The 18,662-nt window shown below is 38.1% G+C and overlaps 1 protein-coding gene across 3 annotated transcripts in view; it reads right to left on the reverse strand.

The window, feature by feature from the left end:
* Window positions 1-520: 520 nt before the first annotated feature.
* Window positions 521-18,662, reverse strand: part of WDHD1 (WD repeat and HMG-box DNA binding protein 1) — a 30,218-nt gene continuing 12,076 nt past the window's right edge. For all 3 annotated transcript variants that reach the window (XM_039321204.1, XM_039321221.1, XM_039321214.1), the window contains exons 11-26: window positions 18,446-18,644; window positions 18,101-18,288; window positions 16,627-16,811; window positions 16,043-16,284; window positions 14,889-15,026; window positions 14,249-14,405; window positions 12,524-12,638; window positions 11,773-11,904; window positions 9,854-10,098; window positions 8,647-8,768; window positions 8,051-8,092; window positions 6,264-6,307; window positions 6,008-6,166; window positions 3,974-4,104; window positions 3,721-3,856; window positions 521-1,677 (exon numbers count right to left, since the gene is read on the reverse strand). In XM_039321204.1, coding sequence (XP_039177138.1) covers window positions 1,474-1,677; window positions 3,721-3,856; window positions 3,974-4,104; window positions 6,008-6,166; window positions 6,264-6,307; window positions 8,051-8,092; window positions 8,647-8,768; window positions 9,854-10,098; window positions 11,773-11,904; window positions 12,524-12,638; window positions 14,249-14,405; window positions 14,889-15,026; window positions 16,043-16,284; window positions 16,627-16,811; window positions 18,101-18,288; window positions 18,446-18,644 — 2,439 coding nt within the window. In that variant the 3' untranslated portion in view covers window positions 521-1,473. The remainder of the gene's footprint in view (window positions 1,678-3,720; window positions 3,857-3,973; window positions 4,105-6,007; window positions 6,167-6,263; window positions 6,308-8,050; window positions 8,093-8,646; window positions 8,769-9,853; window positions 10,099-11,772; window positions 11,905-12,523; window positions 12,639-14,248; window positions 14,406-14,888; window positions 15,027-16,042; window positions 16,285-16,626; window positions 16,812-18,100; window positions 18,289-18,445; window positions 18,645-18,662) is intronic.

Raw genomic sequence — 18,662 nt, forward strand, 5'->3', positions numbered from 1 at the left:
CAATGTAGGAAAAATAGATAAATTATATAAACTAACTTCTGGAGCAGTTGCAATACAGGTAGTCCTTGTTTACCAACTTGTTTAATGACCACTGAAGTTGGAACAGTAGGAAAAAAATTGCGACCGATCCCTCACATTTATGACTATCAGTGTCCCTGTTTCATGGTTGCCATTTGGGCACTTCACAACTAGCACATTTACAACCAGCACAGTGTCCGAGTGTCACACAACCGCCATTGTTGTTCTTCCCAACTGGCTTGTGATAAGCAGAGTTAATGAATACAGAAGTAAAATCATAACTTTGTCATCATGTGATGTTTCTCTTAATGACTGCGCTGACCTACCTAACAACCAAATGGAAAGTAATATTGTAAGTCCATTGCAACCCTTGCACTTATCAGAAAATGATTTTCTCCCCAGTAACCATAACACTTAGCAATGGAATTGCCCGTCTCAATTCTAGTCACTATGTGAAGCTTATCTGTGTAAGATGTTGAAAACGGAAACAAAGTGTTCAACATTCAAAATAATAAAAATTCTTGCTTTATTTAAAACAGCAGTTAACAAAAAAATAAAGATCTGAAGAGCAATGGCATAATAGTCTGAGCCTGGGTTTTTTTCTGTTGACTACACAGAACTAAAGGATACCCTTTAATGCCCAGAGACTAGGATCCTTCCCCAAACTGGGTTTTGATTTCGCTTCCAGAATACAATGCTGCCTGGGAGTGAAATATGAATTATATGGCAGATATCAGTCTGGCAGGAGTCTGAACCCAGGTAACTAAAAACCTATTCTTTATGGATTTTTCTAGAATAGAAGTTGAATGACACAAACCATTGGAGGGTTTAACTTGAATGGCAAGGGAATAATGAGCTACTCCATTATAAAGTTCAGTTGACAATGAGGCACAAAAATTAACAATCCTTGTTATATGCTGGCTACAGAGGGAATGAAGAAAACAACCTGTAATCACAATTTGGTGTCAAGGTAGTATACAGTTCCTCTCCTGAGTCATATATTTCCTCCTCTCCTTGCTCCATCCTGCCCTTTTCTGCTTTAGTGTCCTATAAAGCACTACTTGCATGCGTTACCCAAAGGAGCAATTTAGAGAATATCTGGCTTCAGGTCACAAACGTACATCAGTTGGAACCCATCCTATGGTTACACTGGTAACACCTTGAGATATATAAAGGCAAATTAGGTGACTAACTATCCTACACAATGTAGCTAAGCTACAGTATACAGCCATCAAGGATGTACTTGCACAGGAACAGAATATTTCACAGTTTCAGAACATGTCACCTTGCTCCAGAGTATGCTGAATCTCCACTCCTAAATCAATGTATTCTGCATATCTTTATTGCCATGTTTTCACAGACTTCCTTTTCTTGAATATTCAAAACAGAAACACATTTCCGTAAGGGAACCGTCTTTATCCATCTGTTGGAAATGTTGACAAGTAAAATATTTGTTTACTTCGGCTTATATGCAAATGTTGACAGTTTTGCAAAGGTAGACTGATTAAATGATTTTGATTTTTTAGCAGAGCCCACATCCTCTTCTGAGTTTTGTTCTTGGCTTTCTTGCTTTTTATTGTTAACCTCCTCTGGGCGCTTTCGCTTTTTACCTTCAGATGGATCACTGGTTTCTCTTCCTTTGGCTTTCTCAGTCCACACCTTATATTAATGGAAACAAAAACAAAACAATAAGACTTCTACAATCACTACTAAATTATGATCATTGATTAATGTGACTTTCCCATAAATATTAAGCTCCTATACATATATTATAATAATAATAATAGTAGTAGTAGTAGTAGTAGTAGTAGTAGTAGTAGTAGTAGTAGTAGTAAAGTTGGAAGGGACCTTGGAGGTCATTTAGTCCAACCCCTGCTCAGGCAGGAAACCCTATACCATTTTGGACAAATGGCTGTCCAGTCTCTTCTTAAAAACTTCCAGTGTTGGAGCATTCACCGCTTCTGGAGGCAGGTTGTTCCACTGGTTAATTGTTCTAACTGTCAGGACGTTTCTCCTTAGTTCTAGGTTGCTTCTCTCCTTGATTAGTGTTCCATCTTTGGAGAATAGCTTGACTCCCTCTTCTTTGTGGCAGCCCCTGAGATATTGGAATACCGCTATCATGTCCCCCCTCGTCCTTCTCTTCATTAAACTAGGCATACCCAATTCCAGCAGCCGTTCCTTATATGCTTTAGCCTCCAGTCCCCTAATCATCTTTGTTGCTCTTCTCTGTATTCTTTCTATACGTATAGTGGAGACTATAATTTTGAAGCCCCTTCATAAATCACTGCCTTGTTGTGGCGAAGAGGCTTGCACAGCTCAAAGAAGCTATGAGCTAAGCCGTGCAGGGCCACCCAAGATGGACAAGTCATAGTGGAGATGTCTGACAAAATGTGGTCCATTGGAGAAGGAAATGGCAACCTATTCCAGCATCCTTGCCAAGGAAGCCCCATGGACAGTATCAAAAGGCTAGTGGAAGATAGGATAGACTGGCGTGCTATGATCCATAGGATCACAAAGAGTTAGACATGACTTAGTGACTGAACAACAAATAATAATTTTGAAGACATTAGCAATGTAACCATATTGGAATTTGTCAGTTTTGAATCTTTAAAAGGGTGACAAAGTTATTCTTAATTTCCCAGAAATCAGGTATAGAAAAAATAAGACCCATGTGGCTGAATGATCTGGCACTAAAGTAATGGCATGAAATGGCCCTGCACACTTTCACTGCATCATGTTCCAGGTACTTCAGCTGAGTGGGGTTTCAAAGTTGGTACCGAAGTAGTATTAGAGATAACCATGTTCAATCTTCATTCAGCCATAAATCTCAATGATTTTTTTTTTTTTTGGGCCAATCACTCTCTTCGCTGAATTACTACATAGGATCATTGCAGTGTTGCAATGAGCAAGAGGAAATAATTTCTTGGAGAAGAGGCAAGGTACAAAATGGATTATTAGTCAAGTATGCATCCAGGGGAGGAACTCCTCACATATCTCTGCAAAAAAAAAAAGACTACACTCTACTTCCTGCTTTTTATTTGTAAAACTGTGTGTCTTCAGGAAAAGTGAAAAAAGGAATTCATGCAGTCCTCAGCTTACAACCACAATTAGGACCAGAATTTCTGTTGCTAAGCAAGGCACTTAATAAATCATGCCTGATTTTATGACTCTTTTTGCCACAACTGTTAAAGGCTAGAGAAGACTCCTGCAAGGCAATCAAACCGGTCAGTCCTAGAGGAAATCAACCCCGACTGCTCTTTAGAAGGCCAGATCCTGAAGTTGAAACTCAAATACTTTGGCTACCTAATGAGAAGGAAGGGCTCACTGGAGAAGGGCCTAATGCTGGGAAAGATTGAGGGCAATAGAAGAAGGGGACGACAGAGAAGGAGGTGGCTGGATGGAGTCACTGAAGCAGTAGGCGTGAGCTTAAATGGACTCCAGAAGATGATAGAGGACAGGAAGGACTGGAGGAATGTTGTCCATGGGGTCATGATGGGTCGGACACGACTTCGCAACTAACAACAACAAAATCTGTGGGGACGCTGTAACAGTTGTTAAGTGCAAGGTGCAATTATAAGTCACTTCTTCCAGTGGCGTTGTGATTTTGAACAGTTGTTAAACGAATGGTTGTAAGTTGAGGACCGCTTATGCATTTCTACATGGTAAACAAAGGCATAATCCTCCAGAAGAAGACTCCCTTACCATCCTTTCCTCAGCAGAGAGAATTCTGTATCGAACCATGCCTTCTTTTATTATTTCTGTTTCTTCAAAATGGGGATTATCTGATAAAATACTGCTTCTGTTCTCTTCGAGCCATATCTGGAATCCAGTCTTTGGCCTAAAAAAAAGAAAAAGATTTTTAAATAAAACTTTTATATACTACCTGTGAACATTTTTATTCCCAGAAGTCAGAGTCGCCTCACAATAGCAGTGTAAAACTTTTTGGCACACTGACCTTTTATTGTCTTTGTTCTCAGTCACACTTTGAAGTTCAGAGGCTACCGCGTCATTTTTGTCCTCTCTCTCTTCTCTGACTTTCTTTTCAGCAGTAAGTGCTCGGGGTTGGAAAAAGGCCGTTGCTGCAGACTGAGTAATAAAATATGTATTTCAGTAATTCATCGTAAATGGTTTCTTTATATATTGCATTTCATACTCTTAAGTTTCTCAGAGCAAGAACCTCTAATTTTGGTAAACATCCACTGATCTTCTAAGGGAAAATATTTTTGCAGTAATTATTTACTCAATAGTTTTGGAAGCAGTAATATTAATTACAAGGGAAGAAGATAATGAGATAAAGAACTACCTAAAGATTTAGGCAGTGCAGCAAACTATGATTTAAATGGAAAGTATGTTAACTGTATTCCAGTTTAATTTAAAATAAAGCAGATGTAATTTTTTGCTCTGGGTCCACCCATTTTCTTGATTGCCGACTATTTAGAGTGCAGCCTCTGACTAGAAAAAAAATACATAAAGTTTATTTCTCCATAGCATTCAGATGAGAAGTGTATTGTTTGTTTAAATCCCACCTTTATTATTTTTATATATAACTCAAGGTGGCAAACATATCCAACACACCTTCCTCTTCCTATTGTTCCCCACAACAACCCTGTGAGGTGTATTTAATAAAGTTGGAAGGGACTTGGAGGTCATCTAGTCCAACCCCCTGCTCAGGCAGGAAACCCTATACCATTTCAGACAAATGGCTGTCCAGTCTCTTCTTAAAAACTTCCAGCATTGGGAGCATTCACAGCTTCTGGAGGCAGGTTGTTCCACTGAATAATTGTTCTCTCAGGAAATTTCTCCTTAGTTCTAGGTTGCTTCTCTCTTTGGTTAGTTTCCATCCATTGATTCTTGTCCTGCCTTCAGATGCTTTGGAGAATAGCTTGACTCCCTCTTCTTTGTGGCAACTCCTGAGATAGTGGAACACTGCTATCATGTCCCCCCTCGTCCTTCTCTTCATTAAACTAGACATACCCAATTCCAGCAACGTTCCTTATATGCTTTAGCCTCCAGTCCCCTAATCATCTTTGTTGCTCTTCTCTGTACTCTTTCTAGAGTCTCAACATCTTTTTTACATCATGGTGACCAAAACTGGATGCAGTATTCCAAATGTGGCCTTACCAAGGCATTGTAAAGTGGTATTAACATTTCACGTATCCTTCTGTTAATGCAGCCTAGCACTGTGTTGGCTTTTTTGGCAACTGCAGCACACTGCTGGCTCATATTTAAGTGATTGTCCACTAGGACTCCAAGATCCCTCTCACAGTTGTTAATATTGAGTGAGGTACCACCTATATCATACCTGTGCATTTGGTTTTTCTTGCCTAAATGTGGAACCTTACTTTTTTCACCACTGAATTTCATTTTGTTAGATAGGGTTCAGGTCTGTCCAGATCCTCCTGTATCTTAAGCCTGTCTTCTGGAGTGTTGGCTATTCCTGCCAGCTTGTATATATATTAGCATATATACATGTGCGTGTGTGTGTGTGTATTAAGAGTACTTGTATATACTTAGAGTAATCCAAGTATGTAATATACAGTACATCGCGAATATTCTTTTATGTGATCTAAACAAAGTTAAAATTATTAAACATCATGTCTGGGCCACTTCCAAGTGTAAATATACAAATTGTCTATTTCACCCTCTTGCCTACCTTTCTTATTCAGCCACTGCAAGACAGGGAAAGAAGGAAACCCCCCCCCCCTCCCAATTTGGGCCATCTTGTAAACATTTCCTAAGTGGCCATCAAGTGGAAATTTCCTTTTACTACTTAATTAATATTATTACCAGCTATTTTCCAACTTGATAGGAAAAAAAGAGAAGTCCATTTGATACCAGTATCCTGCCCACCCTTTTCTATCATTTTTCCTGCCAATCAGTCTTTGGATAGTCCTTCTGCTTCCATTACATTCCTAAGACTTACTACACCCGAGAACAATAAATTTGCCAAGCTGTTTCCACAAAACATGATAAAGGTCTAATACATCACCTGCTTTGACTTGGGCTTGGGCATCAACGGTTTGATAATTGGACTCTTCTTGTTTGGAGCTCCTTGACCATTCATTGTGGGATTTTTCTTAGGCAGCCTAATCAGGTTATCCAGAATATTGGGTGAGTGAATAAATGCATCTTTTTGGCTACTGGATACCTACAGGAACAAGAGATTTAAGAACTCATTTCCCCCCTACAGCACCTCAAAAATATCTTACTTAAAAGTAAGGTAAATTAAAGCCATCAGTTCTCACCTTAAAAGGATTTACTCGTATTGAGTTGCTAGATGCAAGGACAGCTTTTATTAACAAAAAAAGGGGGGGGGTGCAAGGAAAGAAGAATATCAGTAAATATCTTTACAAAACTCTGCATGTGTATTAAGAAATTATACTGAACAATTTTTTATTTATAAGAACAATTAAGCAGGACTGCTCATATACCCCCGCCTCTAATCTACTCTTTTAAGATATAACAGAAACTTGTCTCTGGGTGTTAATTTAGCATTCTGACAATTTCAGTTTAAGAAAAGGTATTTCCAGGTAAAATCTAGCATCTATTCTTTTGTTTGCCTTCACAACTGCTGCTTCTCCAGCAGACTCTGGTGCTCAAGTCCTTCCCAGGGTTCCCATCTAATCAAAGTGCCTCTTTTTGAATGGTAGCGAGTTGGAGTCCATGGATGTTCCCAACTGAGTTGATATCATATCTGCATATTGAGCATGTTTTGAGTTAGGCCCAGGCAAAAAACATGTATGCTTTATGCTTGTTTATTTTATTCCCACCTTTTTGTGTTATAAGTCTTGATATGTTATTTCAATACAATGATATTTAAATGATTACAATTTTTTTTACTTTCTATTAATCAGATAACTTGAAAACTGGAAATTAAAATGAAAAAGTAGATATTATATAAATATAAGCTAGAATTTAAGATATCAATGTTTTGAGCATTACAATTATTTGGCTTTTTCATTTAAATGTAATATTGGAAAATAAAAAATAAAAATGAACACACCGTGACTTGCATTAAGGTATCTATTATACAGTATAGGTAGTGCTCGATTTACAATCATTTATTCGAAGTTATGGCACTGAAGAAAATGACTTATGACCATTTTTCACATCTACAACTATTGCACCATCCCCATGGTCACATGATAAAAATTTGAATGCTTTGCAACCAGCATGTATCTGACCGTTGCCCTGTCCCAGTGTCATGTGATCACCACTTGCAACCACCTCCCAGCTGGCTTCGAACAAGCAAAGTCAGTGGGGAAAGCCAGATTCACTTAACAACCACAACTGTAGTGATTTACTTAACAACTGTGGCAAAAGAGGTGGTAAAATAAGGTGCAATTCATTTAATAACTGCCTTGCTTAGCAATGGAAATGTTGGGTCAATTGCGGTCGTTATGTCGAGGACTACATATAAATGTTTTAGTCTTAAATTACTTAATATCAAAGTCTCTGTTGTCCTGGTGTGTGTGTGTGTGTGTGTGTGTGTGTGTGTGTGTGTGTGAGAGAGAGAGAGAGAGAGAGAGAGAATATATGATACCCACAACACACAATAAAAGGGGGAAAAATGAACCAAAAGCTTTTTTAAAAAAGCACTATTAAGTTTCTGACTTTTTCCTTTTTATGCATCTGCTGATTTGCCCCTCAAGATTATGCTAAAAGCCACCAAACTAGTATTCTTTTGCATGACACTGTTCTGTATAAAAAGTCCCTGAAGAGTGCAGCCCTTGATTTGTGAAACTGAACTAATGCATCACAGTCCAGTGGTAAACTATACAGCAGCAACATTGGAACTAATAGAGCTTTCTATTAATCAGGCAGCAAGATTTCAATGGAGGAACTATTGAAGAAAAATTTGAATGATGTATAAAGGTTTCCAATTTATTTCCATCAGCTTAAAAGTTGTTCATGAGAAGAAAAGCATTTAACAAATTGTGTGGGAGTACGGTTGCCTAGCTGAAATCTAATATTTGTACAAAATGTTTAACAATGGGTTTTCTTTGCCTAAAAAAAATTCGGTTTGACTCACCAGACTTCGAAGTAGATGCATTTCCATGCAGCGTGGGAGAGCCTTCAGAAGAATTGAAGTGGAGGAAACATTAATATTCCAGTGGAAATACTTAAATCATTTCCCAGTTTAATTGAGTATGACTATGATATGTGATAAATATTGATACAGAAAGGATGTACAATAGTTACACACGAACTAAGCACTTTTGAAATTCTCACACCCACTCTTACCTCCCCCCCCCACTCCTCCTAGCATTTTCCCCCTGCAGATGTAGGGTCTGCTTTTTGAATCAACCAGGGCCATCTTGTGTGATCAAACACAGTATCCAGATCTAACTGGGCATTTTTCATGTCTGCATTTACTGCTTCAGCCTTCCATGGAGGCGCTTACTCTCTCCCCATAACTAGTCATAAAATTTTTCACTGTGCTCTTCCACTATCATCATTGTACCACTAGAGGATCTCCTACGGGGACCTCCTTGAGGTTGGAAGCCTGAGGAGCTCCTCACAAATTGCCCATCTCTGTTCCATGGAGTGATCCTTTTCTGAAAAGACTGCCCAGCCTTCAGAGTCTGAATTTATAACCATGTAGCCACGGATGCTTGCTCAGCTTACTAGATTTTGCCTCATTAGCGGTATTCACTTTCTCCTCATCCTCTTCATAGGTCTCCATATTTTGCTGGCGTTGAATGTTTCTTTCTCGAGCATGACTCCACTCTGTGGGGCTATTACTATACCTGCATAGAGAAACCAAGTCATCCAATGGCTTCTATTCCTTTGCTTAAATATTAAGAAAAGGGCAACTGCCATGCATCCCCTACAAGAAAAGCCAGGTTTATCGAGAAAGATAAAATAACTCCTTTCGTTTCCATTATACAGGCTATCCTGGTCCTCAAGGAATCAGTTACTGAGTTCTGATAAAAACAGTAATTTCCCTTAAAATAATAGTACTTTGTCACTTTTCTGAAAACAGAAAATGTGATCATCTGTACTACTGCCCAGAAGATTCCCTTCATTACAGGCTACCATACTTTTTTTCCCCTTCAGTGGCAATAGCCACCACTGGGTTTGTCCAAAGCCTTTCTCCTTTGTTAACTGCATCCGCCCCTTTCTTCCATTCTGCTTCCATTTACCTGGAGCCCTTTAAAAGGGTTGGATTGCTGATTTTCCCCATCCGATCACCAGCTCAGTTGCACTACTAGGGCATTTTCTTGGGTTGAAAGTATGCTACTGAATCGAGGCCTTGGGTTTCTGATATTATACAGGTGGTTCTTGACTTACGACAATTGGGATGAGATTTTCTGTTGCTAAGCCAGGTGGATGCTGAGAGTTGCACCCAATTTTATCACCTTTCTTGCCACGGTTGTTAAGAAAACCGCTGCAATTGTTAAGTGAATCAGGCAGCTGTTCAGCAAATCTGGCTTCCCTCATTGATTTTGCTTCTTGGAAGCTCACCGGGAAGGTTTCAATTGGCGATCGTGTAACCCTGGGATGCAGCTAACGTCGTAAATACAGGCCCGTTGCCAAGCGCCCTAATTTTGACCATGGGGATGCTAAATAAGCGCAAGGACCGGTTGTAACTCACTTTTTTCAGCACTATTGTAATTACAAACAGTCGCTAATTGAATGGTTGTAAGTCGAGGATTAGCTGCAATTGAGAGCCTTTGTACACTGTCAATCTGACTCAGTCCTGCGGCAAGAAAATGGGACAATTGGAGCATTTTCCTCCACAGTGATTTAGAAAGCACCTGCCTAGCTTCCAACACAAACAAAAGTATAAAAATTTGCTATGTGTTATGTCCCTTTCAGAGTTCATTTTTACCCAGCATTCAGATGGTTTCTAAAATCCGGCTGCTGCTGCTTCTCTTCTTCTTCCTCTTCTTGTTCAGCGCACTCTTCAGTAGATGCCGGCTCTGAGACCTTCTCCGCAGCAAGTTCACTGAGCTTCTGGGCAAGAATCAGCCTCCGTGAGCGAGAGGCGTATTTGATAGCTAAACTCGTGGCATTTTGTGTCATGAGTTCAGCAAGCTCCATACAGCGAAATTCACGTTCCAGTGTGCAAGATAACTATTTTTAAAGCAAAGAGGAAAAAAAGTTTTAATATTTATCAGAGAAATATTTATTTGGGGAAAAAAAGGATAAAAAATGTTTGTTCTCGAAAATAGAACATTCAGTTCTCAGTCATTCTTTACTAGACAGAAATTCAAGGAACCGTAACACATCCAGGCCAGAACAGAATGAGTCCCAGCTATTTGCTTATAAAGCCATTTCGTAGCTTTGAAAATAACTCCAATTATGATGCAAAGTGAGCAATCTCAGGAAAACTGCAGGTGAAACATTCACTGAAGAAAAACTATATTTAAGAGACAGAGAACTTCCATATTATATATTCTAGCTATCTATAATATAATAATATTATATAATATAAAACTATTATATAGTTTTTTTAAATTAAAAAATAGTGAGTTCAAGAAATCCTTGTCTCTGCTTTTCAAACATTCTATTACAATAATGAGCAGATAGTTATAATATATCGTAGGTAAGGACCAAACCTATCTAATAATTAACCTGCACAGTACATAAAAGCCACTGGGAAGCCTGAGTGAGCAGAAGTATGGGCTGAGGAAAAAGGAGACTAAGAGTCTTTCTCCTTCTCAGGTTCCTCTCCAAAAATGGCCTCTCCTTTATATTTCAAGGAAGTTGAAACAGGCTTATCTTGAAAAACAAATGGGTTTGGCTAGGATAGGCCATTTTTATTAGGATCCTGGCAAGTACAGATAAGTGTTAAATTCTCAGTCTTCACCCCATAGTTACAAGAATACTCAGGCTTCCTGAGGCTATTTATAAAACATGGTAGGATAGTCACACAATTGATTTCATTTCTAGGTTGGCACTAAGAGCCTGAGCTTTGAACATAATTTGCTGATCAAGGCGACTCATTTCCTGAGCCTGGTCTTCCTTTATCTCTGGATCTGGCCTTCTGCTTCCCAAAGCTCTTGCTACTCCTGACACAAATGCCTAAACACATTCATCTCCTCTAGTTCAAGTTTTTTCTGCCTTAGATCCTCTCCTTATCTGAGCCTCCCTGCCAGCTTTATGCCAGTGCTTTGGTTTCTCTCTTGCAGCAGCTCTGTCCACAGTCAAATTACCTACGGCCATGGGAAGAAGGCAAGCAATGAGCAGTATCATGATACAAAACTCACAACTTACATGCATGCATCAGACATCAGGATGCAAGCATTTAAAGGCAAGACTGGGTTGTGATGCACATTTCATCTTTTTGAAGTTATCTCAGTTTGCTATGGGCACTTCCAATATTTTTTCTGTTGATTGGCAAATGTCTACTTATTGTCCGGGATGACTGTCTAACTTACACTGAACATTACAGTACATATATTAACAAGTTACATTTTGCCTAGTTTTGTGCTTAAAACATTTCTTGTCCGTTTCAGAGTTAATAAAAGTTAACTTGGGAATAGACAATTGTGTGGAACAATTAAAAAAAATTCAAAGAAAAAAATCATTGAATAGGAGTTTTTATTTAAGTAATATAATAATCAACCGTCTAAGATTTTTTACTCAGGTAAATTTGAAATAATCCTTCCCAGTGTGGTGCCCTTCTGATGTTTCACTTTAACTCCTGTATTGGCTTGGTAGGCTGAGGCTTAATGGAAGCTGAAATCTAGTACAACTGAAAGGAATTAGATTGAAGAAGAGAGATTTATAACTTTACCCACTTACTGCAAACATTTTCATCAGGAGATTCTGCTGTTCTTGGACTGCCTGGCCTTTCACACTTTCATCATATTCATATCCATTTTGAGATAAATAGTCTACATAGTTGTGGAACAAGACTGAGCGCCAGAATTGCTCCTACAACATGCAGAGAAAGGAAAGAAAAACATAGTTTATACAACTATTTTATCATGGCTGCAAGATACATAATATAAAATTTAGTACTGAACCAGGAGAAGTTTATAAATTACTCTGAAATTGTGATAATTAAATAAAGGACTAGAAATAGGCAAACAAAATAGATCACATTAACTGGAATTTGAATTAATTTGAAAATGTAAAGGTAACTTTACAAAACAAATAGAGCAAAAAATCCTTTCAACCATGCAAACATTTAGATACATAGCGTCAAAAGCTTTGCTCTTGAGAGATTATTCATCTTCACCCCCCTCTTGCTTTCAAGATTTCAGCAGATGGTATCCCTATGCTCCCAAGTGTAACTTGGCAATTTTAAGGATTAGGAACTTGCTAGCTTGCTTTATTGGGGAGGGGGGAACAGCTGAGAAATTAATAAATAATGTACACTATACATTGTGCATAAATATTGCCACAGAATGCATACCATCATCCTAAAGCTGAGACATACGTGTGCAAGTAGGGCCACTGTTTCTATATGTAGTTTGTGTCTGTGTGTGTATTATATGCAACTGCAACTAAACCGTACAAATGATCTTAATCATAAATTCTGATTACCCACCTCCATTTGACCCTTATCTGTTGCAGTTTGACAAAAAGGGAGCTTAAATGGCAGCACTATTATTGCAGGACGGGGAAGCGTAGCTGGAAAACGAGCTCCTTTACAAAGAATGCATCTATTCAAGAAAAATACAGAATCAAAAGATATAATTCAACCGTCTTCTCCTTCCCAGAGTCACCATAGCATGAACAAGCTGTTTACACATTCAGCAGTATACATGTAAAGAAGAGGAAGTTTGCATTTTTCTCAATTTTTTTTTAGTATCAGGCTAAAAATTAACAAATTTTAGGAAAAAAAACCTGGAGTTTTCTCTAAGCCTTGAATAGGCAAATACTTTATTTAGCATCCAAATAAGAGTTCTCTAAAAATAGCATAATTATTCCTTTGTCACTTTAATTCATTTAATGTAAGATGCCATGTTTTATAATTACTTAGCAGAGCTTTTAGTAAAGTCAGACAAGAGAAGATTGCTCACACAGAAAGTATAATGTCACAGTCATCTTAAGTATGGACTGGCCTAATAATATGCTGCCATTTTAGGCAAATCAATGAATAATAATAATAATAATAAAGTTAGAAGGGACCTTGTAGGTCATCTAGTCTAACCCCCTGCTCAGGCAGGAAACCCTATACCAGGGGTAGGCAACCTCGGCTCTTTTATGACTCATGGACTTCAACTCCCAGAATTCCTGAGTCAGCTATGCTGATTCAGGAATTCTGGGAGTTGAAGTCCATGAGTCATAAAAGAGCCGAGGTTGCCTACCCCTGCCCTATACCATTTCAGACAAATGGCTGTCCAGTCTCTTCTTAAAAACTTCCAGTGTTGGAGCATTCACCGCTTCTGGAGGCAGGTTGTTCCACTGGTTAATTGTTCTAACTGTCAGGAATTTCTCCTTAGTTCTAGGTTGCTTCTCTCCTCCATTAGTTTCCAACCGTTGCATTTAATTAATCAAATGAGTAACTTAAATCAGCTTCTTTGCAAGCCTGAGCCAAGAAAAAATTGCTTTATCAAGATGCCAAATTCACGGGAGAAGTGCATTAAATGAGATTAGAAGGTTGTGAGCATAAATGTGGTTGGAGAGGGTTTCAAATTCCATCTCTTATATCCACAACTCTACTACTGCCATTCTACTAATTATATTTCATTGTCTATTATGTTACATTAGGGATTAAAGGAATGAAGCCTAATAAATATTATAAATGCATCATTCTTATTCAATGAACTAATTAAAAATATTGGCTGGAAAGTGTTTTCACAATCTAAATGTCTAACCCAATCAGCCACTCTTTTAAAACCAAGCCTTCAATGAAGGTGACATTTTTACAGACATTCTTTTTAAACTGTGTTTAAATGATGTGTTTTCTATCATCATCATTTTGGATGAGCGAGAAGGTGGGGGGAAACCACAATGACTTTCATTCATACTCATCTTCCCAGGCTGACATTTTCTGAGGCTTTAATGAATTTCCAAGAAAAGAGTTACTTGAAAGGGGAATTGGAAGAACACAATATTTTTGTGCTTATGGCAGGTGAATTGCTAGTTCCACAGGCCTTTTTCTAGTAAAAAAAAAAATAACCCTGGGAGGCTCTATTTAAATGAAATAAGGTAGTGGGAAGCTGACAAGAGAGGATGATTGAGAAAATGATCTTTCAACAGATGCTTGAATATTTCTGTGTTGAACACTGTTCTAAAGAACAGGGACAATTTTAAATTATTTTTGTACCTGAGCTGCTGAGGGTTTTCATGAATGCCAACAATCCAGTAATGGTCTGACTTCCCTTTACAGTGCTCTCTTGTATTACAGACTGGGGTCCAAATATTACCATGCCTTCTGTTCAGCATTCGTACAATACCCTCAGAATCCACAAAACAGGGAGTACCTAGTTATTCATTAGAAAAGCACATAGTTTTGTTTCGACAATCAGTTTTCTTTGAAGCAGCTGTAGAGATTCATGAATGAACATCATATTAAATGCTACATCTCTCATCATCATCACGTATATTAAAAAGTACAAAACATTTTGAAGAAAATCAACAGATTTGTAGCAAACTTTGGCAATAACTCCCTCTTCTGGTAACCTAGAGTAAAAATACATGGACATTCAATGTAGTGCACCCATTTCCTTTTCCCTTTCATCCTAGAAACCAATAACACTGTTTTAACATCAATAATGGATGCATAATTTTTAATCAACTAAGCATGTGATGTGTTCCATTCCTGATGTCTGGAAGGTGTTTGATATGAAACAGGGTTGAGGACTGCAAATGTACAAATGTACAATCACATTCACTGTCCCTCAATAGTATTTCATTAATAAAATAATAAATTAGGATTTAACTATATCTTAAATGAACCATCTTACCTTCTGCTGAAAATCCTATCCATGCTAAATAGGATTTCCTGGAAAGAGGAAGTGATTCACCATGTAAAATCTGTCTTTTCTTTTTTCCAAGTTCTAGAAGCTGAATTCCAAGACATTGATCCCCTTCAAATCCAGTGCCTACAATTAAGGGTGGGAGTGGGAAAGGTACAGTGTTAATTCTGACCAAAGTAAGTCACACTAAAAAGTTGTGGGGAAGAGTAAAGGAAAGAATTTAGCTGCGCAGATGCAAATTCTCCTTTATGCTACTGAATTATTGTGATGGAATTCTATTCACTGAGTAATTTTAAACATTGTCAACATGACTATAATTTGGAACTTAAAATTATTTTAGGAACATAAAATTATATTCATGAAGTGAGGTCTAAAATATTTGTCCAAATAAAATTCTAATAATTATAGTAATTATCATTATTCTACTTTTACAGCAATCACTGTGAGTTGTAGAATAATGTTTGCGGTCTTTTGAATCCTTAACTTCTACCTTTACTAATATTGCATCTTTAAAAAAATAAAGACAAACGATAGAAAACCAGACTGAATCATGGCTGAATGACAGAGCAGACTTACATGCTCAATATCTCCACCTAGAAGGAAAACAGCAACACAACATAAAGTGTTCTGGTTTTTCATTACTGCTATTGGCAGATTTGACAGTACTGAATGATTTTACTTAATTAAAAAAGCTTCCTAGGCCAAGATTTCCTAAATGTAAGCACTAGAACTAGGTGGCAAATTCTAGTTTTGGATAAAGATAACAGAAAGTGACAGATGCAGTTCTTAAATACTTCAAGACAGCTTAGTCATGTGACTAAAATTAAAATTTCAATTCTAATTGGAAATGGGGTTAGTTAATGAATTCAAAGATATAATGGCATGGTCTTTAAAAAAATTAAAGTGGGAATTATGTAGAATGACCAAATGTTTGATTTAAATTTGTCCTAGAGTCAGAATGTAGAAGTGCTCATTTCAACATCAAATTTTTCTAAGGTCAATTTTTTTGGGAAATTCCTGGTCCTGGAAAACACTGTGCAGCCACACCCCTTCCCCAATCATACAAGGACACCTGAAAGAGATTTGAATAATCAACATTTTAAATTTAAACAACTAAACAACAAATAAAATACAGAAAGCACCTTTGTGAAAGACCACGAGCAGCTGCTCTCCATGTCCTGCCATTGACACCACAGGTCCAGGAAAACTGAAAATCTCTTTCTGAACTCCACCAATGGTGAACACACGAAGCAGAAGAGAACTAGTGGCACATGCAGCCCAGCCCTGGCCCAAACAAACAGCTTCAATGTCTTCATCCTGCAGCATATCAACAGTCCATTCCTTGTTAGGATCCCAGGAACTGAAATGAATGCAATGAAGCTTGCTAAAAATAAGAGAGAGAAATGAATGTAAGGAAAACATGAATATAGGGAGGCCCAGATACATGCGCCTAGCCTTGCATTTTTGAGCATTAAAAACTAAAATGCTTGTTGATTATGCTTTTGAATTAAGTCGTTCCAATTTGGAGCTCTGCAGTAATCGGTTTCACTTTTTCCTCATTCTCCATGTGATTTTTTGGAAGGAAAATCTGAAGCAATTAGAACACAACAGCAGCTCTGAAGTGCACTGATCCCATCCTCATTACTCTTACTCCCTTGTGAGTTCATGGAATACAAAGGATAGTTTTATTGGCTATAATTCACAATTAAGTACTTTGTCTTTTTACCTTGCTAGTTCCTCTGTGCTGTCACAGGCCAATAAAATAGCTTCACTGGAAAGGTCTGCCATTGTATGATTCAAATTATTTGGCAAATGCATTGCATGATGTATTGCAGTATCATGGAATTCAACATCAATAGCATTGTCTTGTTCATCATTATAGCAGCGAATAATACCCACAGAGTTCCATACCTATAAGGGAGATGTTAAGGCTTGTTAAGAAGATAGAAATATTTCTGCAAGTTTGACTTCAGATCTGTCATATGTATATACAGTATATATGTATGTACAAGCCATATGATAACACACAGCCCATTCATATAGTCTGGGTATGTTTAATCAGCAGGCGAAGTTTGAGATGGAGGGAATGAGGGATGATAGCACAATCAGTGGAGGACTATTTATCCAAGATGGATAAATTATATAAGTTGCAACACGAATTTGCCATTGAAGTAGACAGATAGTCTGCTGAAGAATCGGAATAGGTCAGCAAAACACAGGATCAACATCTGATAAGTAAGCCAAATTCCTAACTTCTGGAACAGATTTCCTTTCTCTCTAAAAGAGGAAGCAATGGATTCTAACCCTACCCTTATCTAAATATACTTAAATACATTTCTCTTTCCCCCCTATTTATAGAGGGAAAGACACCTACCTTTATTTTAGAAAGGGTTTTTTGTTTTTGCAACTCACTTTATATAAATATTCAAAGCTTTAAAAAGAAAAGACTGCACAAAAAGTGCAGTCAGTAATGTTAAGGGGACCAACTGATGATACTTATCTTGTTTTTATAGGAACAAGTTTATAGTCAAGAGCTATTTAGGAAATGAACTTGCTTTTGAATGAGAATTGCAGACCTTTATCAACTTAGGCTCAGGCTGATAAAACTATAGAGTTTGAAGGTGACCCCAGCATATGTTAAAAGCCATTCAGTTTTGCATTAAGTGAAGCTGTATATACAGGCTATTTAGAAGCTTCATTATTATTATTACTTTACTATTATTTAAATTTATATACTGCCTTACTCTTTAAGTTCTGGCCTGTTCTTACAAATTATTTAAAATATTAATAATCTTATTGTCTAAAACAGTGGTGGCGAACCTATGGCACGGGTGCCAGAGGCAGCACTCAGAGCCCTCTCTGTGGGCATGCATGCTGTTGCCCCAGTCCTAGGCCTTCTGCTGGGTTTTATAAAACCTTTTTGCTTTAGGCCTCCGCTGCCATGTGCAAAAAAAAAAAAGGTTCAATCAATTTCAAGTTCTCGCGGAAAAAAAAAAGATCTTGCAAAGTTGGAATTGATTGAACTTTTTAGTCCCACCCAGTCTGCAGTTACCACCGCAGACACGCCCACCCAATGGGCCACACCCACCCAGCACCTGACGATGCATAAGTGGGTTTTAGGTTGCAGTTTGGGCACTCTGTCTTTAAAAGGTTCGCCATCACAAGATCAGCTAATGAAGCAATTTAAATCTGAAATTAACCATGAAGCGGTGAGTGAGATGTGTTGGGGTAGAACCAGACTGGAATGGCTTTTGCCGAGGAGTTGGCAATGGCCCGCTGTAGAGTGGCCTCTGGTCAGATGGCAGCGGCTGAACTGGAACAAAATTGTCCAAATCATCCTCTTCATCTTCCTTATCGAGGGCAGAATTAGCTTTCAGCAATCCAGTATCTATGAAAGGCAGAAAGATCATATCAAGACATTTTATAGCATTTTCACAATGCTGGCAGCCAAACTGGCAGAATTACCAAATGCTTATAGATTTATAGCTGCCCCAACATTCAGCCCCTCCCTCTGCTCTGCACCTCCCGCTTTGGGAAATCCTCACCTAAGGAGTTCTCATCATCTTCTATTATTGCGCCTCGGTTTCTGGGACGTCCCGACATCATCTTAAAGTCATCTTCATCTTCATCATTTGTTGCTGCCTTAGAGCCCCAGTCATCATCACTGAAATCCCTATTTAGAAAGTCCTCTTTGGCATCCTCATCAAAAAGATCATCATAGCTTTTGCTGGAAGCATTAGGTGCCTAAAATCAGGATTTAAC

Source organism: Crotalus tigris, unplaced genomic scaffold, assembly GCF_016545835.1.
Source record: "Crotalus tigris isolate CLP2741 ecotype Arizona unplaced genomic scaffold, ASM1654583v1 scf7180000017605.3043972, whole genome shotgun sequence".
NCBI lineage: Eukaryota > Metazoa > Chordata > Lepidosauria > Squamata > Viperidae > Crotalus > Crotalus tigris.